The sequence below is a fragment of the Numida meleagris genome, chromosome 3 (genome assembly GCF_002078875.1).
Source record: "Numida meleagris isolate 19003 breed g44 Domestic line chromosome 3, NumMel1.0, whole genome shotgun sequence".
Lineage (NCBI taxonomy): Eukaryota > Metazoa > Chordata > Aves > Galliformes > Numididae > Numida > Numida meleagris.
This window is the reverse complement of record NC_034411.1, coordinates 6107751-6132699: the sequence shown is the minus strand read 5'-3', so window position 1 is coordinate 6132699 and position 24949 is coordinate 6107751. Positions and strand designations below refer to the sequence as shown.

Here is a 24949-nt window from a genome sequence, read left to right as displayed (position 1 = left end):
CAAAAGGAGTCTATTGTCTGCACTGCCTGTTCATGTTTTTATTTAGAACTATTTTATTCTACTGTGGCCCTAGGGCATTCTCCAAAGCCCCTTAGGTAGGCTGTATGCCATGGTGATACCAAACCCAACCAGCTGCACTAAAGTAACTTGAAAAAATATTGTTTATCCTTCCAGTTTGTCTTCAAGCTCACTGCAGCCAAGCAGCAGGACCACTTCTTTCAAGCCTCCTACCTGGAAGAGAGAGATGCTTGGGTACGAGATATCAAGAAGGCAATTCAGTGCATAGATGGAGGTCAGAGATTTGCCAGGAAATCCACAAGAAAATCCATCAGACTGCCTGAAACAATCAACTTGAGGTGTGTTCTTGTAGCTCTGCTCCTCTGTTTACTTCCACCTGCAGGCAATGGCAGATATGTAACCTCAGTGTGGAAGAGCTATTAGCATGTCGGTCCGTGCTACCTATCCAGTTTCCCTTGGAGCCCTTTCTGCATAGCTGACAGTTTCAGCATGGCAGAAAATAACATGTGGTGAGAACTGGGAAGATCTTTTTTAATACATCATCTTTTATAAAAACAAGCTAATTTGTCAAAGGATTTTGCTTATGAAGAGGCTTCTGAGTACATTGCAGTGCAACGTGAGATTCTTTTAAGAGAAGCATTTTTATACAGCATGGAATTCAATGTGAAAGTGTTTTCACATTTATTTGATCTTTGGGCAAACGTTACTGTTAGCAATAGTTTTTGCATGATGATGAGGGAGTGCCTGCCAGAGAACTTGGAAACTGGCAAAGGGAGAAGGAGAGATAAAGGGCACATTCAAGAAGCCATCTGTTTGTCAGTACTTGGAAGAAAAAAAAAATGTGATATTTGTCTCTGAGCAGCAAAAACAAAGATACAAGTGAGCCTGTGGTCCTTCTTAGAGGACAGTGAAACTGCATGGGGCAAAGATCCAGCTAAATCTGTCTTCACTGGATTAATCAGAGGATCAGCCTGAGTGAATAAAAAGCTGAATAATTTAGCCTGTGACACTTAGTGTTTGTCCTTCTTCTCATTTCAGAGCCTCAGGGAATTAGTTTTGAGCAAGTGAAAAGCAAATGGGAGGAAGGAAGTCAGACCAGGAGTCACTGAGGTTACTCAGGGCCTCTGAGCGCATATAGGCTTTAGGGGTGTCCCAGTCACAGGCTTTCAGCTCAGCTGAGGACCTTTGGAAGAACAGAGCAAAGCAGCGAGCATTTCTTGACCAGTGAAGGAGCCTCCTCAGGAGGTTCACACTACATCATCACAAGTTGGAACAGACTCAAAATGGGGGTATGGTGAGCCCTTGGTGCACTTACTCTTCTGTTCCTGCATTTGTGATGGGGATGGTTTGCACGGAAAACATTTCAGGAGAAAAACAGTAAGTCATGCTGTAGCCCTGCAGAGATCACTGTGCTAGCAAAATGTGAAGTTCCTGTGAAAGAGAATATTTCTGTAGCAGCTGGATATGAATTTTTATTTGCTTACAGTTTTTGTTGTTTGTTTTATGCACAGTGCTTTGTACCTCTCAATGAAAGATCCTGAAAAGGGAATAAAGGAGTTGAAGCTGGAAAAAGATAAAAAAGTGTTCAATCACTGCTTTACAGGTAAGGAGCTCTTGTCCTGTTTTTTCATTCAATAAAAAGAGCACAGGGCTAAGAGTCTAAAGATAGATTCAAACAGCTCTAAGCTCTTTCGAGTACGGTTTGGGAAGAAAGTTTGAGAGGAAAGCCTGGCAGAGGGCATCTTGACCATCATAGGAGATGCTCAAAGGATGAAGCTTGAGAATGTTCAGATACAGTCACAGTGAAGAAAAGAAAATCAAGCCAGCACCTGCGAGATTGAAATCGGTCTTTCCAGAAAGTTGTGTGAAGCTATTCCAGAACAACGATTTCTCTCTGAAGTTTTACTGTGTTTTAACTCCTGTCCTGCTCCAAGTCAAGTCTGTGGATGCTAACCTTGAATGTCAATCTCTTTCTATAACACTGCATCAGTAACACAGCAGCTTGGAAGACTGTCTTCTCCTGGCTTGGCTGTCATTAGTGCTTCTCCAGTCTCTACTGCTGAAGCTTCCCAGCTCAGCCCTGCATCTTCCAGGTCTTATCTCCCAGAAGTACAGTTGTATTAGCCTGTGACATCAGTTGGATTGGCTGTACCTCACTGGATGACCCAGGCACCTTTGCAGATTAACTCTCTGCATTATCACTGAGAATATCTTTCAGGAAATGGATGTTTAGATGGAGTGGACTTCTTGCTTATGTTTTTTGTTTGTTTTTTTTTTTTAATAAGGTTTCTGTGTCTTCGTCTTGGTTTGTGGCTGATATTGTTTGTTTCTTTATAACCAGGCACTTCTGTGATTGACTGGCTGGTGTCCAGCAACTCCATCCGAAATCGCAAGGAAGGCCTCATGCTTGCCTCTTCCCTCTTGAATGAAGGCTACCTACAGCCTGCAGGAGATACATCCAAGGCTGCAGCTGAGGGGCTGTCAGACACCCCTTTCTTGGATCTCTGCGATGCCTATTACTACTTTGTGAGTGTTGTACCAGTTTTCCATTGTTTCTGGTTTGCAGATCTCTTCTCAGGCTTGAGCTTGATTTCTTAAGTCCTGGAGGAAAGGTTGTACGGAAATTGAGAGTTTCATGTTAAATATCTTTCTCTGTGACACTCAGAATAAACCTGCTCACTTGGACATTTGTAAGCAGGTTAGTTCTTCTGTCACTCTAAATGTGAACTGAATACAGAGATCAAGCGGGGTTCTTTTTAATGTAGACTTTGTTCCCAGTAATTTCAGCAGCGATCAAGATTTGGCCATCAGGTCTCTGATGATTCAGTGGAAGGGAAGAGTGTAATTCATCATCATGAGGCTTCTCGGAGCAGCTCAAGCTGGAAACACATTTTTGTGCTCAGAGCCATCAGATCTGACTCAGTTCACATGCACACATGCAGAGCTTGCCTATGAGTGAAGAAACAAAAGTTTAACATCTACCTCGTACCCCCCGTCCTGGGTAGCTTACCCATCCTTTTCAGTTTATTTCTTCAAATCAGTCCACAGAATATGAAGAACTTGCAATATCGCAATCACAGTCAAATACTGTTTTAAAAATGCTTGGCTTATGAACTTATGCTCGGAAAGAGTATTCTTACTGTCATGTAAAATTGCTTCATTTTTACAGTTCTATTTACACTTGCCTCATAGAATCGCTCTGCTTCATCAAAATGAATTTCCCATTGCTTTGTTTGTTTTCCTAGAGTATCTCTGTGGAAGGAAGATTTTACCTGTGCAGAAGTAGAAGCACAGGCAGTGCTGGTGAAGGCAACCATGTAGCCATTGCTGCTTGTGGCTACTCAGGACACTACTGATAGCCATTGTGCATTCAGCTTGCTTTTAGTTTGTTTCAGTACCGACATAGTGTGAGGGAGGTAACTCCAGCTCAGTGCCTGGCTTGTTATCATGTGAATTGGAAGCACAGAAGCTTACTGCAGGCAGTACAGATGGTTGCCTTCATTCATACCATTTAACTATGTAGTTTCAGTAAGCAGCATCACAGATTATCTGGTGTGGAGAAGACAGCCTAGATGGAAACATTTCTTTCCAAATTTTAGATGCTATGCTGGATGTAGGAAGAGGAAAGGTACGTTGGGCTGGGGAATGGGCAGCCCAAAGTGTATTGGCTGTGCCAGCTTTGCTTCATGTAAACTGCGATGCATGCAGGTGCTCCTGCTCTCTTCAGATGCCCTAAGACCTGTTTTCATAGTCCTCACACTGAAATGCTTCCACTGTGACTTGGAGAGGTCCTCAACTTTACTGAAATATTTTTCAGTAAAAGAATTGGGTCTTTTTAGGTACTGAAAACAGAGTGGAAGGAAGACAAAGAGAAGCCACACCCATACATTATGTATAAACGTTTATCATTTGTGCAACTTCTTGATGTTCTCTTGTGATCATGCAGCCCGACAGCGGATTTTTCTGCGAGGGGAATTCTAGCGATGATGATGTGGTCCTGAAAGAAGAATTCAGAGGCATAATAGTCAAACAAGGATGTTTACTAAAACAGGTCGGTACCGCACGCCTTCTGTCCTCTCATTGGGATGGATACAGGATTACTCTTCTCTTAAAAGCTTTAAAGAAGAGAAAAATAAGCCTATGCCATCTCTTCCTTTGATAGGTTTTTATCTCTGTCTCTCCTTTTACACAAAGAACCCTTCCTGTAGCACAGTGGTAGGACTTTTGTTCAGAGTTGTAAGGCTTACTGCTGTTAGTATAGAACAAGAGAGCTTACTGTTAATTAGGTGCAATAGAGTGCTGAAGTAGGGGGTGTTTTAGCAAGGGTATCTGCTTCCTCTGGAAGTCTGGTGCAATGAAGGAAACCAGAAAATATCTGTTGGGAACATAAGTACTTTTTGGTAGTATTCACTTGTATTTTTTTTGTTCAACCGTGTTACTCAAAAGCAACAGAAGAAATCAGGTAGGAGTCTTTCTGCTAACATTTACCCTGTCACATTCACCTCAGCCTAGTTAGTAGGAACTTCTTTGCAAGCAGCAGTAGTTAATTGAGAAATGAATATTTTGAAATGCTGAGAGGAAATGGTTCATGACACTTCTCCACCAATTAATCTGGATTTGGTCACCTTCAGTGAACTGTGGCTCATTGTAGGCGCCACTGCTTCTGCTGACAATGTGTATTTTCAAGACTGCAGTGATGGATGGGGAAAATCTAGACCTGCTGTGTAATGCTGTTACTGCAGTTACTTTGTGAATGCTGTAAAATGAGTCAGAGCGTTTCAGCCTCCTGAAATGCTTCCAGGTCTGATTCCCTGGGATGTCACCCAGTCTGTCTTCCCTGCAGTTTTTGTGGTGACTCACCATGTTCAGGCTGGGAATGTCAGGATGGTCATATGCACTGGAGGGGAAATTTCCTATCTTCCAGGAAGAAGAAAGGGTAGAACTAGATGAGCTGGATGTAGTCCATGCACGCTTAGGGCTCATGTGACCAGTAGGAGTCTGTGAGGTCACCAGCTGGCCCAGACTGAGCAATAGGATGAGATCTCCCAGAGCTGGAATGCACTTGAACAACACTGATTGGAGGTGATGGACTAAAGGCCGAGGTGACTTCTGTTAATATTTGGATGCCTGTGCTGCTTGCAGCTAAATCCACACGCTGACGTCATGCTCTGAGAGCAGCCCCTGGAGATGAGGAGCAGTGCCCCAGGAGGGCTGGGTGTCTCAGACTGGCATTGCCAGAAGGCTGCAAATTGTCATGGAAGCTTCCCCAACCATCCAGCCAGGGATGCTGTGGAGAAAGCATCTGGGCTCAGATCCTAGTCCAATAGCAATGAGGCATCTACATCTGTGTCAGGTGATGGTGTTATATCTGCTCAATCTTCTCAGCCATGAACTCCCCCTGGAGTGCCTGGGCCAGATAAGTTGTCTTTGCTGTCCTCTTTGCAGGGAGAGGAGGACCTTCAGATCATTCCTGCCAGTGGGCAAAGGTGTCTTGCAAGACATTTAGCATCTGTGTTTTGCAGCAAGCATTTAAACCTTGTTATCACAGACCTCATGTAAATGCTGTGACCACCAGGCTCTGAGATGTGTTTAGGAGTATCTCTCACGTTGAAGATGTTTTACTTTGTACAAAAAAAAAAAAAAGCCAGCGTGAAGGAGAAGTAGAGGGATGCAGAAGGCCCAGGCCTAAGTCCTTCTGCAGTGAATGTTTCCTGCCCAAAGATATCATTTTTCCCCCTTTTATTATTGCACGTACTCTCGTGTGGGTAAGCTGGCTGTAAGCATTTGCAGGGAGAGCAGTTTGTGACCTTGGTGTTTTTGAATTTTTCTAGGGGCATCGGAGGAAAAACTGGAAAGTGAGAAAGTTTGTTTTGAGAGAGGACCCTGCGTATCTTCACTACTATGATCCTGCTGGAGTAAGACACGTTTGGTCAACTTTGAATTATTTTTCTGTTTGTTTGGTGGTTTTGGTTTGGGGTTGCATTTTTTTATTAGTTGTAGTTTGGTTAGTTTTCTGTTTATTTTTAAAGCTGCCCTCCTCTAGAAATGTGAGTGGAGTATTTTCTTTAGAATGTGTGATAGAATAAGCCAGGCAGGACAGTGGCAACTTGTGTTCACACTACCTGGCCGCCCTCTGGAAAAGCAGAGGGAATGATGGTTTTGGGGGCTGGCACACCAGGGTGGCAAGTGACATCCAGAGCTGGGAACAGTCAGTGCTGAACTGTGCTGTCACCCCTTCTCTGTGATTAGTTGGAAGTGAACAAGTTGAAAAGAGCAAATGAAGGCAATGCAGTCACTCTGCAGTTTATAAATGAGGTGTTTCCCGTGTCAGACTGAGACGTGGCATTTTGTTTCTCAAGTAATTATAACGGGTCAAATGCTGTTTTGAGAAAGGAACAGGCATCACTGCAGACAAAACTTGCCCCTCAAAAGCAAGTGCCCGGATGGATTCAGTCATCAAAACACTGTTTGTTTTGTCAGGGACTATTGCAGGAGCAGTGCTGCTGTTGTGGGTTACTTCACTTCTGGTTCACTTCTGTGCCTATCCTGCTTGGCAGAAGCAGCTTAGATACAATGGGGAGTCAACACTGAAGAATTAGACCTCTATTTTCAGTGTGATTTTCCCACTCCTGGCTTTTCCTCCCACAAGGCTGAAGTGTCAGCTCATAGGAAATGCTTGTTTCAGGCTTCTGTTAACAGAAGTGCTTCTTCAGTGAAGACTGATCACTTCAGTCTTGAAGTGTGAAAGAAGGCAAAATAGTTGATAAAGGTCTAACTGCTCCTGCTGTATTTTGTTTGCTTTTTTAAAAAAAAAACCCAAACCTTCCAAGATCTACTCTTCTTTCTAACTAGCCTTCTTTTCACCTTGAAAAGGAAAGCTTATAGTTGGCACAAGGTTTATTTCCTTTCCATACAGTGGAAATGCAGGACATGCAAAATACTCTGCAGATCCTGAATTCCAAATTCCAAAAGAGATTTCTTACTTATTTGCAGGTTTGTGCACCCCCCTACTCCTCATATCACACTGACTGAGGATCCCCTGGTTTTCTAAGGTGACCAGTGCTAAGTCACCAAAAGTTTTTTTTTTTTTTTGTTTCCATTGTGCAGTTGTAGTCAGTTTTGAGATGTGACCAGTTTCTGGAGTGTTGTGTTTTATACTGATTTCATATCTTCCCCAGGGAGAGGATCCGCTAGGAGCAATCCACTTGAGGGGCTGCGTGGTGACTGCAGTGGAAGATATGCCAGACTGTAAGGAACCATAGTGAAAGAGCTGTGTTATATGTTTTTAGTGCATTCTTTCAATCTGCTGAAAAATCACAAGTGATTATTTTTTTTTTTTTACTCAAAAACAGTCTATTTGCAACAAGTTAGTAATTCTTCTAATTACTAGGTTCTCTTTAATTACTGGAGGAGGGTACTGTGATAAAGGTAGCAACAGGGAATCTTGTGCTTTATCAGTCGTTCAAACTTGTCAAAATGCTGACCTGGCATCCCTATGTTAAGATAACTGGCCATAGAAAAATAAGCTGAGTTCTCTTTTTAGTTTATGAATATTTGATGGAAACTTTAGGTTACAAATGGTGGTGCCAGTGAATTGCTACTCTACATGTTCTGTTCCCTCCCAAAACTAGAAGCTGTGGGAAGAGCAATGGTTAAGCATTGCTACAAGGAACAAGAAACATTCACTCCATGCATTCTTTTCTCCATGGAAGCGATGGACTCTCATAACCAGCCAGAAAGTGTGCTGGCATCTCACTGCCTGTGTAGGCTGTTCTACCAGACATAAAAACAGACTGAAATTCATGTCATATCAGACTTTAAGACCTGGTTTTGTAGCTGGCAAAGCACTGGGCTGGGGAATGTGAGCTCTCCACAGGGCTGCAGATCCTTCCATGCTTGGACATCAATTGAATGGAGACTCTTGGAAGTGAAATGTGCAGAATTCATCTATTTTTCCTCCCGTACAGTGACAGATTTCATGGGCCTAATTTTGCACACTGTTTACAAAGGCACGATCAGGCACAGCTATAGAAAGGAAGCAAATCCCTTTACAGAATGTAAAGGAAGAAACATTTCAAATGCAAGACTTTATTCACTCATAGCTGACTTCCTTATTTCTTCCCTGTAGCCAAGAAGAGTGACGTTGAAAACAACCTGTTTGAAATAATCACTGCAAGTGAAGTCCACTATTACTTGCAAGCAGCTTCATCTGCAGAGCGTACGGAGTGGATCAAAGCAATTCAGACAGTTGCTAGGACTGGGAAATGAGGACGATCCATCAGCAAGAAGACAGACAACTGAAACCGATTGCTCAAAACAAAACGGGAATTGTAGCTTTTCACTGAGATCAAGTAGTGTCAACCAGAAAAGCCTCATAAGACTTGTGGGTTGAGAGGGGGGAATAAGTTTCAGTTCTGTAGTGGGCACTACCGCAACAGAAGTGGAAAGTATCTTACTAAATTATAGCATAGAATATGTTACATTAGTGTGTGCTTCTTGTAATATTCAGTTTTCCTTGGGAAGGTTATATCTTCTGTCTTTCCCTGCTGCCACTGCTGACAGCGAGAATGTCACCATTAACAGGGGACAGGATCACGCTGCTGTCTGTATGTAAGGAATAGCCACCTATGTTTCAGCCTCTACCATGTTTGAGTATGTTCTAATAACTCAAGGGATTCCTAAGACAAACTTTATGCTTTCTTCGTTACTAGCCAGTCTTTCTATTGCCAAGTTCAGCTATCCAAGTAATGCAGCAGATCTAAGGAAAGAAATCTTATTTGGAAACACAATCCACACCTTTATAATCCTTCAGTGTTAAGGAAGGGAACAGTACAGACAACTGTGGAAACACCATGCAGAAAGCATGTACGACTCAGTGACAGCAGTGTGAGTATCCATGCAGGAAAATTCTTTGCCCATGATTTTTCAAACCTGAAGCAGTCTCAGTTTTTCTGTACCCGCTTCAGTTTGACGTTCACTAAATTTCTCCAGAACAATCTGCACCAGAACCATTGTCTTGCTTCATTTAGGTCTCCAGCACAGTTGCTGAAGTGTCACGTTCTGCTGATTTGTCCTGTATTTGAATTAAGAATCTTTCAGGAAGAGGAGAAGGATCCATGCATTTCTTGAATTCCCAATTGAGGCGTTGTTGCTTACAAAAATTACAGAATTACAGAAATATACTCAATGCTTAGCTCTGTGCTTTAGTAGTAAAAGAGAAACCTTATTAGTTCTGTAACTGGAATAAATGTCATTTGATGGTGTCAAGTTACCTGATCAATCTTTGTTTTTTGTCTTACTGTATGCTTCAAACTTCCAAGTCTTTTAACTTTAAGCAAGAACTGGAGGTCAAGATTGTCAGCTTCTGCATGTAGCCTGTTCCTATTGCATACAGATGTTTGAGTGCAAGTAAACTTAAAAATTTCAAATTAGATTTCCTATCCTTAAGTATCTCCTATTCAGATTTCTTGAAACTAAAAAATAAATATGGTTCTAAAGTTTATCTTTAATTCTGTTTCACTATACACATATATGCCTCTGTTTGCACATACACCATGCAGACAGAGCCAGGAAAAGGTGATACTTCAGCCTAGTGTATTCTGATTGATGTTCAAGAAGAAACTTCATCTGGTCAGCGAAGCTGTGTTGTCACACAAAGATGTTCTGGTTATTTTGTTAAAGCAGTAGTACAAAGAGCTTTTGCAATAACTGGACTGTGCCTTGGTCTGCTGGACTAGCTTGATGATAATAGTCTCCCAGGGCGTGGAGCTTCAGTTCAACATGAAAACAAAACTGGTGATCCACTGCATGCGTTCAGGCTGATATGGTTATCTGCCTATGGTTATCTGAAAATACAATAACAGATCACTGATAACTTTTTTTCCCATTTAAAGGGAAAAGTGTATGAGTGTATCATCTTCTAGTTGAGAGACAGCAAAAACAGTTGATAGAAAGTAGGTCTGAAGAGATCTAAGCTAATGTACCTGAAGGTTAATTGCCAAAGTAGGGCTTGTTGCTTTCTAGCAACATTATACCAGTACTGTGCCTTTCACTCTAACCTAAGGAACTCTCTGCAGGTACATTCCTGTCATGGAGTTGTAGTTTAATATCAAACACCTGCAGAACAACAGGTGCCCCTTTTTTTTTGCAGTGTCCCTCTGATGCTGGTGAAGCTCTACAGGTACAAGCTAGTGCAGTGTGATGAGATCTGGACCTCACAAGACTGCACCAGCCTAAAAGGAAAATATCTTGGGCCTTAAACTAAGCTCAAAGCTCAACTGTGCTTTCTACTCTGTTTCTGCCTCACAGGCATCTCCAAGTTCTTTGTTTATTGGCCTATGGTGTTTTGTTGTTGTTTGTTTGTTTGTTTTTTAACTTCCAAAGTGCTTGGTTTTTCAGAATTTGCAGACTTTGGCACATTTGTGACCTCAACAGTAGAGAAAAGCGAATACTGGCAATCAGCAGTCTAAAGGAAACACAAACTTGCTCAAGAAGCTTCTTGTCCTTGGGGCTGTATCTGGGTCAGTCTCTCCTAAGTGTAGTCGAGCACTTCTGATGTCTCTCACTTCCTTGAATTACTTCTGGTAAAGGATCGGATCTTGTTCTTTAACAAGCTGAGTTTCTTCTCAGAGATAACAAAGAAAATGCAGCTGTGCTGAGGCAGCAGGCTGGCAGAGAGTGTTGTCACATTCATTTAGGACATAGAGGAAATCGGTTTCTAGCAGGCATTTCCTGTATCTCATGCAAGCTGACAGGATCGCTGAAGCCTGGGCTGTTTTTTCTGAGGAAGGAAGACTCATGGCGAAGAAAAGATAAACTACTTGCTCAGCCCTGCTTTTTTGATAATTGCTTTGTGGTTTCTGGTCATTTTTGCCTCAGACCTCACTAACCCCAAAATATCCTACAGCACAGGAAAATGAAAAGCAGAAACTCACCCAGCTTAGCAGAGCAAAGGAGGAATGCAACCGTCGATTAAAAAAAAAAAACAACTATCAAATTTTATCATTTTTTGACCTTGTTATTTTTTCCTGGACTCAGTTAGGGGGGACAGTGCCTACGTATGAATGGTATGGTAGGCAATGGTAATCAGTGTATTTCTGGAAGAGTGCTGATGTTTGTACCAGCCAGTAGGTTCTCCGACCTCCTAGGTGGTTCTTTTTAACACAGCCCAAGGGTTTATAGGTATATTTGCTTCTTGGAGAAGCAGGAAAGAAGCAGGCAGTGAAGACTGGAAGTTTATGTCTCATGCCACCCTGGCCTCATTTCTTTCCGTGAACATTTTTGTTTGCCCGAGACTGGTACTACACATGACTCCAAACTGATCTTCCTTTTATTTAGGTTCTCACACATCTTGATACAGATAATTAGCTCCGCATTCCAGGATGAATGTGCTCTGGTGCATTTTCAAAACAGACACAATAAGAAAAAAGTACATTTCAGCAAAGCCCAGACATTTATCGGAGAGGTGCCACACTCTAAAGTTTTTCACAATGGATGAATTGGAGACAAGGGTTAATATGGGGCTTTTTTTCAAAGATACTTCATTTTGCAACACGTGGTAATGCTTTTGAAAATCAAAGTAAGACTTAAAGTTCCACGGCTAGTCTGACATTAAGAATTGTGCATGATATAATGAGAATTGTCACAATCGTTGAACTGAGTAAAGTCACTCTGAAGATAGGCACTGGTGTTGAGACAAGGTGACAAAGGCCACTGTAATGGATGTCTACAAAGATAAAAAAGAGGATTAGTTTTATGACAGTACAATTTCCAGACATACCAAACAGATTTTGGCCAAGGAAATTCAATATTGAAATGCAATTTTATCACAGATTATCAGGCCAGCCCAGTTTCTCAGAAGTTGTGGAAGGGAAGAGGCATACTGAATACTTGTGCTAGAGGAGAGAGCAGGCCTAGTACAAGGCCAAGTAAAAGAGAAAGAAAGAAGAGCAGATGCTTGTGATCCATGCTTCTTCCATCTGTTTTCACCTTCTATTTAAATTATCCTTCCACGCCCTCAGTAAATACTACTTCAACCCTATTTCCTTTTTTTACTTTTAATATGAAGTAGTCCTTTGTCATAGACTACAGGAAAGCAAAAGAAACCATTGAGGAGAAGGATTATATTTATAACATTCATTTACTGTAAGACACGTATGATGTCATCTACAGTGAAGATCCTCATACATTCATGTTTGATTTGCCCTAATTTTCCCTCCCCGGCATGCCGGCCATGTGCTTATCAGAGCTGGGATTCAGGGATATCTGTTAATGATGCACCTACAAAAACACACACATAAGCACGAACCTCTTTCTTCCATGGTTTAAAAGAAAACTGAACAAAACAAAGCACCCACATGTACATACATTCAAAAAATAACATCCATGAGAACTGCAGCAGCCTACTGATTGTTCAGCCACAGGTGTTGCTTTTTCCCATAATCCAATAGTCCTCTTCCCAAGTGGAGGTAGTTCTGTCTTAACGAGTTTCCAGCAGTGGGTTTCAGGCATTTTTACTTTTCCTGTGCTCTGGCTTTCCTTTGAAGGATAAGGTTAGTGTTCTTCTGTTGTTTCATGGTATTTGTTGCAGTATGCTGTCTTTGTTTTCAGGGTGAAATAATAAAATGTATTCTATTTATATCAAATTTGTTCATGAGGAAGAGGGGAAGATAGTTAAGGCTTCCGAGGTATGATCTAGTGTGATGTTGTATTTTTCTTTTAGATGAAGTTTGTAGTTGTGCTTGCTGTGCCATAAATAGTGCAGTAATCTTGCTTGTGGTTTTAGACTTCATTTTATTACAAATGTTAAATAGCAATTATTTTTTACTAATTTGTTCTCAAAAACTTCAGAAGGTTGTAGAGGTCATTTAAGTGTAAAGTGCTGGTACAGGGGTCTGGGTAAGCCCTCTGTAATGTGTCTCTATTTCTTCTGAGATTCAGGCTTGGACAGCCCCAAAACTCCCCTTAGGAATCTTTTGTGAGAGTCAAGAAAACATTTAGTTTTTCTTCTTTAGAACTGTAAAGGAACATGGGACTGAACTTGCAAAAAGTGAGAGAAGTAAATAAAAGTCTTCTGTTGCTTTTTGTAGTTGGTATTTCTGTAAACATCTTTCATTTATGTTTCAAAAAGTGCATATATTTTTGTGACCTGTGTTGTTCTTGTTGCTATGCAGAGATCTAATTGTGCTCAGTCCGAACTTCTGTGTGCAGTAGAAAGCTTGACACTGGGCTTCTAATTTTCCTCTCTTGTTTGGGTTTCCTGCAGGCTGCGAGAGGGATGTGTGCACTAGTCCTTTCACCACACCGTCTCTCTCTGAGGAGTTTGGGTGTTTGACAGCTTTGGTAGCATGAGAAAGCTGTGTGCAGCACGCAGTGAGCTGCCACGGGTTTTTTGGTAAACCTCTTTGACTTAAATAAATGCACTGTGTTGAGTTCGTCCCAGAGTAAGTAAAAGTGGAATAAATGTGCTCGTACGTGTTAATAACATGCCACAATATGCAAAGTGCTGCTTTTCAAAAACTAAAACGTGAGGCTGTTCACACAGCCTGTGTTTTGAAGGTTTGGTTTCAGATTACGTAAGTAATTATATTTATATTGTTTAGGCTCTGTGCAGTTATTAATGAATGAAGTGCCAGATCTTTTCCCTCCAGCTGCAGGGTGCAGGATGGAAAACTCAGTCCTGCTTCTCCCAGGCAAGTGTTGATAATGAATAAAGCTTCTTTCCCCTTCTTTCTCTCCTACACAACAGTGTGATTCCCTGCTAACTATTACCTTTCTAATTTGACTCGTGTGATGCTGAGGTGCGTAAAGGTGACTTAAAAAGCAAGTGATAGAGGCAGGATCAGTGTTCTGAATGATCAAGTGCTGTTGCCTTTCCAGATGGCTTTGCCTGCCAACTAAAGGAGAGCCTTGCTGCATTGTGGAGCCTTTGTAATGCTCCTGGCCTCAGCAGTTGGTGGATTGGAGCCTAAAAGAGGAGAGTGTCTCTTGCCGACTTTGAAAGTGTTCATTGGTAAACAAAGAAATAGCTTCACTGTGAGACTTAGTCCTGGGTGATTTGCAAAATGAACGTAAAAGGGAGCCAACATGCAGCCATGTGTATCTGTCAGGGTTTTTTTTTGTTGTACGCGATGGTAGTATAACTGAAGTTTGAATCTGATGCATGAAAATAATTTGAATATAGTTATTTCGTGACCCTTTGATGCTATATCTTATTTTAGGAACTTCTTTACATTTCAAAATGGTAGATTAGTAATATTCAGGCCAACTAAACAGAGAACACCCTTGAAAATCTTTGACTGAAACCAAGCTTCTCCTGTTATTGTTACTCATGGGACTTCTTGAAATAGAACTTCTGACTTGGTGGCAAAATAAGTATGGGGTTTTTTTTGTTTTTTTTTTTTTTGTTTTTTCCTGGATTAGAATTTATAACTTCTTGCTTTTTGTTTAGAAGCAGAACTGTGGCTTTCCCCTGTGTGTTTCTGACTCTGGTAGATTTTATTTTTTCTTTCTGTTCAGTTGAAGGGAGAGTAAAATTAGATGAAAGCTGAGGAAAACACCGCTTCTCATACTTCAGCTGACTTGCATTTTAAGTGAAGTAGGGTATAGTAAAACACTTCCCCTTCCTTGCATAGATTCGGCCTTTAAGATGGCAACATGTTTCCCTCTCGCGCTCCATCATATTACAAGAAGATGACTGAGAACAAAGGAGGAAGAGAATCAAAGGGAGATGCTGATGAAACAAATAGATTTTGGTTTGAACAGTTCAAAGAGATGGTATTCATTGGGTTTGTTTATTTGTTTGAATTTGTATTCTGTATGTTTATCATTGAGATCTTTAATACACAAGAGTCAAGGAAGAAGAGGGGGGAAAACTGGAGATAACATAGTATAAATAAAAATGTTAAACTTGAAACCCCAACCCTCTCCCATGCTTAAAGCCAGACATTAAAAGGACATAAAGAACTTAGTGTTAGTGCTAGCCTCTTTCCTCCTTATCAAATATACAAGAACAGCCTATTACAGATGAATAGAGTAACCATTGTACAAATTGAAATATAATCAGCCTTGTCACATACCTCCTTCCATATGAGGAAAAGTTTGAAAATCTTTTATCCTTTTGTAAGCACCCAGATATGTAAAGAAAATGTCTCTTTTGTCTCTCAGTGCTTCTGCTCTGTGTTTACTGAGGTGTCCTGCTCTTAAACGCTTAAACTGCTGCTTCTCTCTAGAACAAGATAGTAGAATTACAGTAATAAGATTAATCTATACACATGAGAAGTTGTTTTTATCAGATATTAAACACTCCCATGCAGTTTTTTATTAATAGAAAGAAATACTTTATCCTCCTGGTCTATCTGTGATAAAATTAGGTAATGCATTTTTTTTCTAACTGTTTTATTATTTAAAAAAAGATTTTATTTTTTTTCCCCAGCTAGATGTTCTGTTTCCCCTTTTTCCTCTTTCTGCCAGCTACCTCCCCTTTCTTAAAACTAGTTTAAACTAAACTTCCTACTTTTTTTAAAAAGAGCTAAGAGAACGTGTGGCAACTACTTTGGGCATCATAGAATGCAATTCAGATACGTAAATATAAATGTCTGGTGCTATTTTTAGGTGTCCTACGACACACCACATGGTCTTTAGTCATTTTTCTAGAACAGCAGAAACTTCCTTTAGTGTCCTCATATCTATGTGCCGTGTGTAGATGTTTGGTTTCTTCATGGGCATTGAGTGTCATGATCATTTCCCTGTTTGAGCATCTGAGTTGCTCCCAGTGTGGTTATCTCTAAGTACGTGTGTTAGAAGAGTTGTGTGTTAGAGTGATTTTAATGAGCAGTGTAACTTAGTGATATTGAAAATGTCTACAGAACAGTGATCTTCAAGAATAAATGTTCATTAGAAAAGCCAGCCAGTTTGGTCAACGTGTTAGAAGAAACAGTATTAAAGCCATTTATGGCATATTTCTATTTATAGTATCTTCCAAAACCTTGTCACTAGGTCTTCCTAGCTAAACTTGCATAGTATTCTTTTTCTTTAGCATTGTGATGGAAAAATAGTGGAAGCTATTTAAAATAGCCACTCAAATGAGCAGATGAATGAAGCTTTTGTGGGAGTATTGTCATGGTCATTTGCAGTGGCAGCATTATCTTACACAGTTGATAAATGTTTTGCTTTTCTCAGCTTTCCCTCCATTAGGATTAAAAGCTTAAGGTGGCTGGTTTGTTTGAAATTTTCCTACTGTTTCCAGCTTGCTCATCCTATGCCTTTCGTCAGCCTTCAAGTTGAATCCTCCATTAAGTACCTGTTAACATAGAATCATAGAATGGTTTGGGTTGGAAGGGACCTTAACAATCACCTGGTTCCAACCCCCCTGCTATAGGCAGGGACATCTCCCTCTAGACCAGGTTGCTCACAACCCCATCCAGCCTGGCCTCGAATGCTTCCAGGGAGGGGGCATCCACAAATTGGGAATTTCTTCCTGATATCTAGGATAAATCTACCCTCTTCCCCTTTAAAGCCATTTCCCCTCATCCTGTTGCTACCTGCCCTCACAAAAAGTCCCTCCCCAGCTTTCCTGTAGGCCCCCTTCAGGTACAGGAACGCCGCTATAAGGTTCCTCTGAGCCTTCTCTAGGCTGAAGAGCCCCAGCTCTCTCAGCCTGTCCCTGGAGGGGAGGTGCTCCAGCCCTCTGATCATCTTCAGGATCCTTTTCTGGACCACTCCAACAGCTCCATGTCCTTCTTGTGCTGGGAGCTCCAGAACTGGATGCAGTACTCCAGGTGGGGGTCTCACGAGAGCAGAGGGGCAGAATCACCTCCCTCGCCCTGCTGGTCACACTTCTCTTGATGCAGCCCAGGATCCAGTTGGCCTTCTGGGCTGCAAGCACACGCTGCTGGCTCATGGTGAGTCTTTCACAAACCGACACCCCCAAATCCTCCTCCTCAGGGCTGCTCTCAAGCCATTCTCTGCCCAACCTGGGTCTGTGCTAGGGATTGCCCCGACCCAGGTGCAGGACCTTGCCCTTGGCCTTGTTGAACTCCATGAGGTTGGCATGGGTCCACCTCTCAAGTGAGTCCAGGTCCCTCTGGATGGCATCCCTTCCCTCTAGTGTGTCAGCTGCACCACTCAGCTTGGTGTCATCTGCAAGACCACATCTTGTGATATTCTGTGCTTGGCGTTTGGAGATGTTTAAAAACAGTATTTAGTACCACTGCTCATACACCGTAGTGTCTTGTGGTATCCCTGTAGTGGCAAACAGCATCTCCTTTGGCTGCTACATTTTTTAAGAACCACGCTTTAAAACCAGCACATGCATTTCTGTGATTCTAAGGATGTTTTAAAGTGTGAATCAAAAAAAAGCTAATGTAGTACCTGATTTTTCATGCTGTTGCAGGCTGTTTGTTTGTTTAATCCCTCTCTGCCCTGCTTTGTAAATCAATGGTTGCTGAAAATTGATGGCAACAGTGAACAGGACAATCCTCAGGATTTAGAGAGGTTTTCAATAACTATTCTGGTACGTAGAATTATCCTCTTGTTTTGCATCTTGGTAGGTCCCCTGATACCTCGAAATTTTCTATCCCTTGCCTCTCTCCTCACCCTCCTATCCACAGACCTTGAGGTCTGGAAAAAAAAAACAACCACAAAACATGTTCTTAGGGTCATCCTAATAATCTGAAGCCATTGAGTTTCAGCTTTAAGTGCATTGGGTGATTTCTTCTATGTTTTTTGGGACAGGCTTTTATGAACAAGCAGTATACTGAAAAACAGCTGCCAAGTGTTAGGAGACTCTTGGGAATCTGAGGTGCCTCTATCCAAATTCATCAGAGGTAATTGGCGAGGGCTCTTACGATCCTTCAGTCTGTAAGACCTCTTGGAAATGTAATGAAGGCATACTGATGGCAGGCCCCCAGCACAAGAAGGACATGGACCTGTGTGGGCCTCAGAGATGACCACAGAGGCTGGAGCACCTCTGCTATGAAAAAAGGTTGAGGGAGATGAGCTTGTTCAGCTCGGAGAAGAGAAAGCTTCAGGGAAACCTCACTGTGGCCTTTTGAGGCTTAATGAAAAAGATGGGGACTAACTTTTTACGTATTCTGAAAGTGATACGGCAAGGGAGAACAGCTTTAAACTAAAATCTGTGTTAATTAAACATAACAGTGCTTTCTTTTTCAATTAGTCTGACTTGTAATGCCAGTGGCCCTAAGCCACATCCTGCACTGTGATAAAATAAAGCCATGCTTACAGCTCCTTCCTCCAAAAGCGGAGCTCTGCAGCGGTGAGTAGTTGCTGAGGAGGTTCTAAAACCACAGTTATTTTGGAAATACAGAAATAAAATATGTATCTTGGGGGACCTCTGGTTGAGCTTTGTTGCAGGTTTTGATGTTAAGCTGCACACAGCAGCTGGGAGGTTTTGTGCAGCAGAGAAATGTTATTTTCATCACCGAAACCTGGCTGGTTTGAGCTGGGGTGTGGGGAGAGTACAAAGTACTTGCTCTTCACTACACAAATTTAGTGAACTCTCTCAAAATACCTCTTGAAAAGGGGAGGGTAGAATGGTGAAAGGCAGCAAGGCCACGTAGATATGAGGAAGCCTGGGTGATGGGTGCCTGAGGCATCCTTCTGCAGCTGAAAACGGAAGAGTAGCAGCATCAAAATGGTGTGCCAACATCAGGGAAGGTAGGTGGAGCATACTAAATAGAACTTTCCACTTCCTCAAAAGTTATGGGTAAGAGAGCTCGGTACTGAAGTAGAAAAAGGTCTTCACCAGCCACCCAGATGTGAGGATAGCTGGCATGAATCCAGAGGAGGTAGGTGGCTTTTGCATGAGTGGCCTTTGCTGAGGGTGCTCTCTAGGGAGGGATGCCTAAACACTAGCAATAATTTAGGTATTGGTATGTTCTTCTTACTGTAGTCATTTCAGCATTTTTGTTTGGAGCTATGAGGGTGAAGAGGCAGGTACAAACCATGGCTGTTGGTGTACAAAGTGCTGCTGTTTGGAGCTATGGATGCTGCTGGGATGTCACTAACGGGAAAAGGAGAGTACAGTCAGCCTTGGGCTGCAAGCTGAGCAGGTGGTATGAGGGTAGGGACGGGTAAAACAAGACCAAACTGATGAAACCATTTTTGAAGGGAATTAAAAGGCTTGAAGAGGAATCATGCTGGTTTTAATGAAAACTTGTACTCACTGAAAGAAAAGCATGTAATAGATTTCCATGAGAAGTTTCAACCACTGCTTCTCCATGCTGAAAGAGTGAGGCCTTGTCTAATTGCATAGCTGAGCACTTTTAACTCCTAATGTGTTTAAAGAGGCACAGCCACCTGAAGTGGGTGGAGTTCTAGGCATGGTGGAGACTGGCAATTTCTGAGCTCTAAGAGAATGGGGGAAGCACTACAGCTAAATCCATGCTGTACCTGAGACAAATACACAAAAACTGATGGCTGATGTGGAGGAAAGGGGCAGCAAGAGGTGAAAAATAGCTGAGAGTTGAGGACTGGAAGTAATAGGAGGATGGGTGAGAAGTGAGGGATTAGATCCATTATTGTGCATTCCTCCTGTATTACAGTTAATAATTTGGCACTCTTGAGGTGATGAGGATAATAATAGCAGTACTTTCTTCTCAGTTTATGTGCATCTTTTCAATTTATGTCTCTTTAAGTTAGAGTGGGGTGAGCAGAGAGTGATGCAGCATCTTCAGTGGAAAAACTTGTGCTGTTTTTCTTTTCTTTATCAGGTAATGATATAATCTTAGAGCAGAATAGCTAATAATAAAGGAAGCGGTGTTTGCAGTTCACTGAACTTCGCGCTACACCCACTATACTTAGCAGTGCTCTTTGCCCTAAGTTACACTTCCACCGTGTGTGTGGTGGCAGTGTGGTAGCATGAGGTTCAGGGAACTTGAAGTGCTGCATCCATTATGGTTGTTGAATGGTGTCTCCTTTGGCAGTAGAGAGGCTACGCAACTTATTAAAATTGTAGCAATGGGGTCTTGGTCTCGGGACTAGCACTCACAGATAAGCAGTATATTGTAACACGGGTAGCTAGGAAGCATTAGCCAGTCAGCACATATCATGTAATGCTGTTGACAAGAAAGGTGTCTCAATTAGATTTCTTACTTAGGATTTAGGAAAGGCACTGTTGCTTATGAATTGAGGGGGGAAAAGAAAACAACTGATGGGGAAAAGATAGGAAGTTGAGGGAAGTGGGCCAGCTCTAGTGGAATCTGTGGAATGCTCCTAACTAGAAAGGGAATCAATGTATTGTTCTTGGAGGCATCTTAGAACTATGGTCCTTACCTGGCTGTTCTGTGTTTCCTTGCCTTGCAGATAAAGGCACCTACAACAACAAAAAACCAACTATCTGTGAGCCCAGACTCTTGCAAGGAAAGGGGATAAAAATACGTCTTCACTGGATACTCTGCAATGGTTAAATAACTGTGGAAAAAAATAAATACACATAAGTTGTAAAGAGTTCTGAACTGCTGGTTTGTTTAAACTCCAGCACCATCCAACAAAAAAATGTCTTAACCCAGACAACCACAACATGTGTTTTTCCTGAGCAAAGCTGCTCTACTGCTCCATCTTGTGTTACTGGGCACCGCTAAATGTGAGGGCTGGACCTCGTTTAACTAAAATCTAATGAGGACCTGATCTAGTCCTAATCTAGCTGAGCCTGGTGTTGTCAACATAACACACCTGTCCACATGCTGCCAAAAGACCTTTTGCCACAGTCCACTGCAGTCAATTTGAAATGTTTTTACACTAAGTTCCATAGGCATGGCAGAACTCTTTCTATATTGAATAGGTTCTAGATCAGTGACTTTTTTTTTTTAGCAAAGCCTAAAACAGTAGGGAGCTTCCCACCACTTTCTAGTTGCTCTTTAGTGCCAAAGTATAGGTGTAGAAAGATGACATTCAAACCAAATTGTAAGAAAGTGATCTTCCAGTCATTCTTTATGTTGAGTAATGCAATAGGCATCTTATACTAGCAGCAATTTTTGAAGTCACTGCAAAAATCAGTGCTGCTAAATCAGAATCTGTATGATGGGAGATCACAGGGAAAGAGTTTCCAAATGGTATAACCATGTGAGGTAACTTTATTTTTGTAGTCCAAGTATCTGAGTTACTTTGTTTAAAGTAATAAATGGAACTTGTTCTACTCTCTATTTCACTGCCTTCTATATAAATGACACATGTGTAGCTGATCACAGAGAGAGAGGCTGTTAGGAAAGCAGCTGCTTCAGCCCTGCTGGTTGCCATGATCTGTGAGTCCTCATTCACAAGTCCCAGAGCTGGGCAGTAGAAATGCAGTGCTGCTAAGCACTAACACCTCCAGGTGTGCAGGCTCTGTCCCTGAGACAGATGCTTGGGATGTTGAGCCACTAGGTGGCTGTCTAGTCCTCTTCTTTCCAATGTCTGGATTTGTCTTTCCAGTCTTCCTTTGTGAACTCCCACATTATGCTGCTGATGCAAAACGCATTGAATCAAACACTTTTTTTTTTTTACAAGTCTTTAAAAAAAAAAAAAGGAGCAAATTAAAAGTACAATCAACATCTTTTTATAATACAGCAGAATATTAAATTTACCAATATAAAATTACTATTGAATACATAGTCCTCTTCAAAATTTCACTTTTTGTATCATTCAGTATGATAAAGTGCAAGTAAAAAGTTATTTATGCATTTTTTTTTTCTGAGAAGCTTTCCTTGTATGTTTGCAAATACGACTAATTTAAACAGCAAAATATTTACAGGCTGGCAGTCCGTGTGTTGTTGATGTAAGGTTCTTGAGCTGCAAGAAGCAGCAGTGGTTTCTCATCTCTCTAGTTCTGCTTCCAGGATTTCTCCCCATGTGTCGGCATCCATCGGATACATGCTCTTCTCTGGCAAGTTGTTCTGTGAGTGAATGTTACTGTACTTCCCACTGAGCCATTCTTGTTTTACTTTGCTTTTCCAGTAGTTTCTTAGTAACGTGATCTGATGGAAAAACAGACAGCTAAAATCTTGGAAGTAAACTGAATTAAGCTGCATTCAGTATGATTAAGTTTTTTGCATTGGAAGCGTAGTGCCAGAAAAAGGATTTGGAATGTGTCTTTGATACCTGGATGCTAAGCCCGACATGGTGTACTGCTGCCAACAAGCAGACATGGGGCTACTTCCATCTTTTCTGTTCTGAGGCAAGAAACGATCCTCAACCTTAGTTCTTAGAGGGTGAAAATGATGGGGAAATGAAAACCCTAAACAAGAAGTCATCTTCCTCCTTACTCTTTTAAAAAAACAAAACAAAACAAAAAAAAAACCTTTCACTTTCTCTTCCTGTTCAGGTGTTTTATGACCTTTAAGTCTTTCTTGGGCTCTTAATGCAGGCTGGTTGTATTCTTCTATTCACCTTTTAGCACGTGAATGCTTGCTTTGTCTATTTATTGCTTGTTCCCCCTCTAAAATAGAAATAAAATAGAGATCCAGTGTGGAGAGCCTTGTAAACTGTTGTGCAAGAGGTGAAAGACAGGTACGTTTGGAAGTCAACCCCTTCTTGCTCATGGCAGGGAGTGCGAGTCCAGAATTCTTTTTATTATTATTTTTTGGGTTTTGTTTCCTCTCTTTTCACACCTCCACTGCTCACAAATGCACCAGCTAAAATAGGGTGGGGATCACCCTCTAGCTAGGTCAGAGCAGTAACTGCAAAACCATTCCTTTCCTGATCTACTTCTGTTTGGAGGCTGGACTCAACAGTGTTCAGCACGTCCAGTTCCTCTCTCTTCAGAGCAGCCAGAACCAGCAGTGTGTCTATGTGTGTGTGGGTTGTTCTGAAACAGCTTCTGCAAGCTCCTGCGAGCTCCTTCTTTCCTTCTGTTTACCCCATGTTCTTCCTCCTGGATGCGCGTTGCTCAAAATGTATTGAAATAAAGCTGTCTGGAATTAATTTTCAGGAAACTGTTCTTCACAGGCAGCATCATTCCAATGAAGCATAACGAGGCCTCATACGCTGACAGACAGGTTGTGCTATTTTCTCCCCAGCCCCCAACCCTCCCCCAGTACATTAGGATTTGGGCCTTCTCCCATGTTAGGGCCATTCAAATGGATCCCAGCGTTGAGGCTGTGCATACCAGCTGGGTCATGTCTGGGATGGGTAGCTTTCATAGAATCATTAAGGTTGGAAAGACCAATAAAATCATGTAGTCCAACCATCAAGCCATGCCTGTGATTGCTCTAGACCACGTCACTCAGTGTGACACCTATTCTTTTCTTGAAAACCTCCAGGGACAGTGTCTCTAACACCTTCCTGGGCAGTCTGTGCCAGTGCCTCACTGCTCCTTCTGAGAAGAAATGTTTCCTAATACTCAACCTGAACCTCCTCTGGTGCAACTTAAGGCCATTCCCTCGTTACCTGGGAAAAGAGGCTGACCCACCACCTCACTACAACCTCCTTTCAGATCATTGCAGAGAGTGACAACATCTCCCCTGAGCCTCCTCCCCACTGAGCACTCCCGGTTCCCTCAGCTGCTCCCCATCACACTTGTGCTGACCCCTCACAGCTCTGCTGCCCTTCTCTGGACATGCTCCAGGGCCTCAATGTCTTTCCTGCAATGGGCCCAACGCTGAGCACAGCACCCAAGGTGCAGCCTCACCAGTGCCAGCGTGGAGGGGCAGTCACCTCCTGCTGCCTGCACTCCCACTGACACAAGCTGGGTGCTGCTGGTCTCCTTGACCACCTGGGCACACTGCTGGCTCATGCTGAGCCAGCTGTCAGCTAACAGCCCCAGAGCCTTTATCTCCATGCAGCTTTCCAGCCACTCTGCTTTGGTGGCCTTGGGACTAAGCAGAATGCATAGAGCAGGCCAGAGGAGGTTCTCAGTAGGAAGGAGGATATTGGAAATAGGAAAATGATATAGACGGTTCTATAGGCAAATAGGAAATGTGTTTGTGTGTATTTAACTGGATTCCTGGTTTGGTTTTGCTGCTGAGCCACGCTGGCATTACAGCGGTTCTCCAAGCACCTGGCATTAACCTTGGACAGATGATAAATACTGACTTATATAATTTCTTCGTGTATTTCCATCGTGAACCCCAGAAGCTCCAAAGCTGCCACCACTGTCACTCACATTCAGTTTACCTTCCACGAGTATCCGCTTCCCCGGTCTCCATCGATCTCCCGCTGACAGACGGCTCTCACCGTTAAGCAGTGGCTTTTCCACAGCCAGTCGTTGCCATCAATGGCGAGCTGCCAGCGCTTACACGTCATCGCGGCGCTGCACAGGCTGCGGATATCGAGGGCCCTGAAAATCTGCACGCTGACTTCGGGAGGCAGGAGCGCCACAAAGTCAGCCAGAGCTCCTCTCTTCTTCTTGTCAGGGGGAAGAAGCGTCGGTTCGCCAGGAGAAGGCAGCGACTGCTTGTTTCTCTTGGGTGTCTCCTGCATAATTTGGAGCTCTCGCTAAATCAAATCAGCGTGCCTGAGCGAGGAAAGCGCAACAATTAATGAGCATCCCACGTTACTGCTGCCTGGGTGGAATTATCGACGCTGTCCCGATGACATAGCAATGCCATCAGCCGTCCCTCACAGCCTGTCTCGTTCACGCGAGGCGCTCGCTCTCCGGCTTTAAGTTCTTTCAGCATTCTGTCACGCTACGGGGGAGTTTTAACGGCACGCCGTTCGCGTTCCGCAGCCTTTCAGCCCGCGGCCGCCGTTAGCCGGCCCCCAGCCGAGCACAGGTGCGGTGCGGTGCTGACTGGACCGCCCATGCCCGCCAAGCCGCTAACGGCCGCAGCCAGACCGTTGGCGCCGCGCGCCCCATACCTGTCCGCGCGCCGCGGGCTGCAGCTTGTTTTGAAGCGCCTTCGCCATCAGCGCCGCGCCTTGTTGACACGCCGGGCCGGGCCGGGCCACCTCGGCGGCGCAGCGCGCGTGCGCGCGGCCCTAGCCGCAAGGCATGCCG

At 42.8% G+C, this 24949-nt stretch overlaps 2 protein-coding genes and 2 long non-coding RNA genes across 13 annotated transcripts in view; 3 read left to right on the top strand and 1 right to left on the bottom strand.

Annotated features, from left to right (window-relative positions):
- The window catches only part of PLEK (pleckstrin), a 58025-nt gene extending 48505 nt beyond the window's left edge, over positions 1-9520 (top strand). For all 4 annotated transcript variants that reach the window (XM_021392247.1, XM_021392246.1, XM_021392245.1 and 1 more), the window contains 7 exons: positions 175-356; positions 1530-1621; positions 2360-2544; positions 3965-4069; positions 5850-5933; positions 7197-7266; positions 8147-9520. In XM_021392247.1, coding sequence (XP_021247922.1) covers positions 175-356; positions 1530-1621; positions 2360-2544; positions 3965-4069; positions 5850-5933; positions 7197-7266; positions 8147-8286 — 858 coding nt within the window. In that variant the 3' untranslated portion in view covers positions 8287-9520. The remainder of the gene's footprint in view (positions 1-174; positions 357-1529; positions 1622-2359; positions 2545-3964; positions 4070-5849; positions 5934-7196; positions 7267-8146) is intronic.
- On the bottom strand, positions 11330-24948 carry FBXO48 (F-box protein 48). 7 transcript variants are annotated; one of them, XM_021392253.1, is made up of 4 exons: positions 24811-24948; positions 24127-24466; positions 20311-20350; positions 11330-11743 (listed from the first exon to the last, which is right to left on the bottom strand). In XM_021392253.1, the coding sequence occupies exons 2-4, from the start codon at positions 24430-24432 to the stop codon at positions 11604-11606; spliced, it is 486 nt and encodes a 161-aa protein (XP_021247928.1). In that variant the 5' UTR covers positions 24433-24466; positions 24811-24948; the 3' UTR covers positions 11330-11603. The 7 variants fall into 7 exon arrangements, with proteins under 7 accessions (XP_021247928.1, XP_021247930.1, XP_021247932.1 ...); XM_021392255.1 differs by lacking the exon at positions 24811-24948 and adding an exon at positions 15096-15244 and having other exon boundaries at positions 20311-20448; positions 24127-24249; XM_021392257.1 differs by lacking the exon at positions 11330-11743 and adding an exon at positions 14349-15244.
- Positions 11750-14725, top strand: LOC110396557. Its single transcript, XR_002437052.1, has 2 exons — positions 11750-12569; positions 13620-14725. It is a non-coding gene; the product is annotated as an uncharacterized LOC110396557 (long non-coding RNA).
- LOC110396556 lies at positions 17644-20484 on the top strand. The gene is made up of 2 exons (XR_002437051.1): positions 17644-18824; positions 20341-20484. It is a non-coding gene; the product is annotated as an uncharacterized LOC110396556 (long non-coding RNA).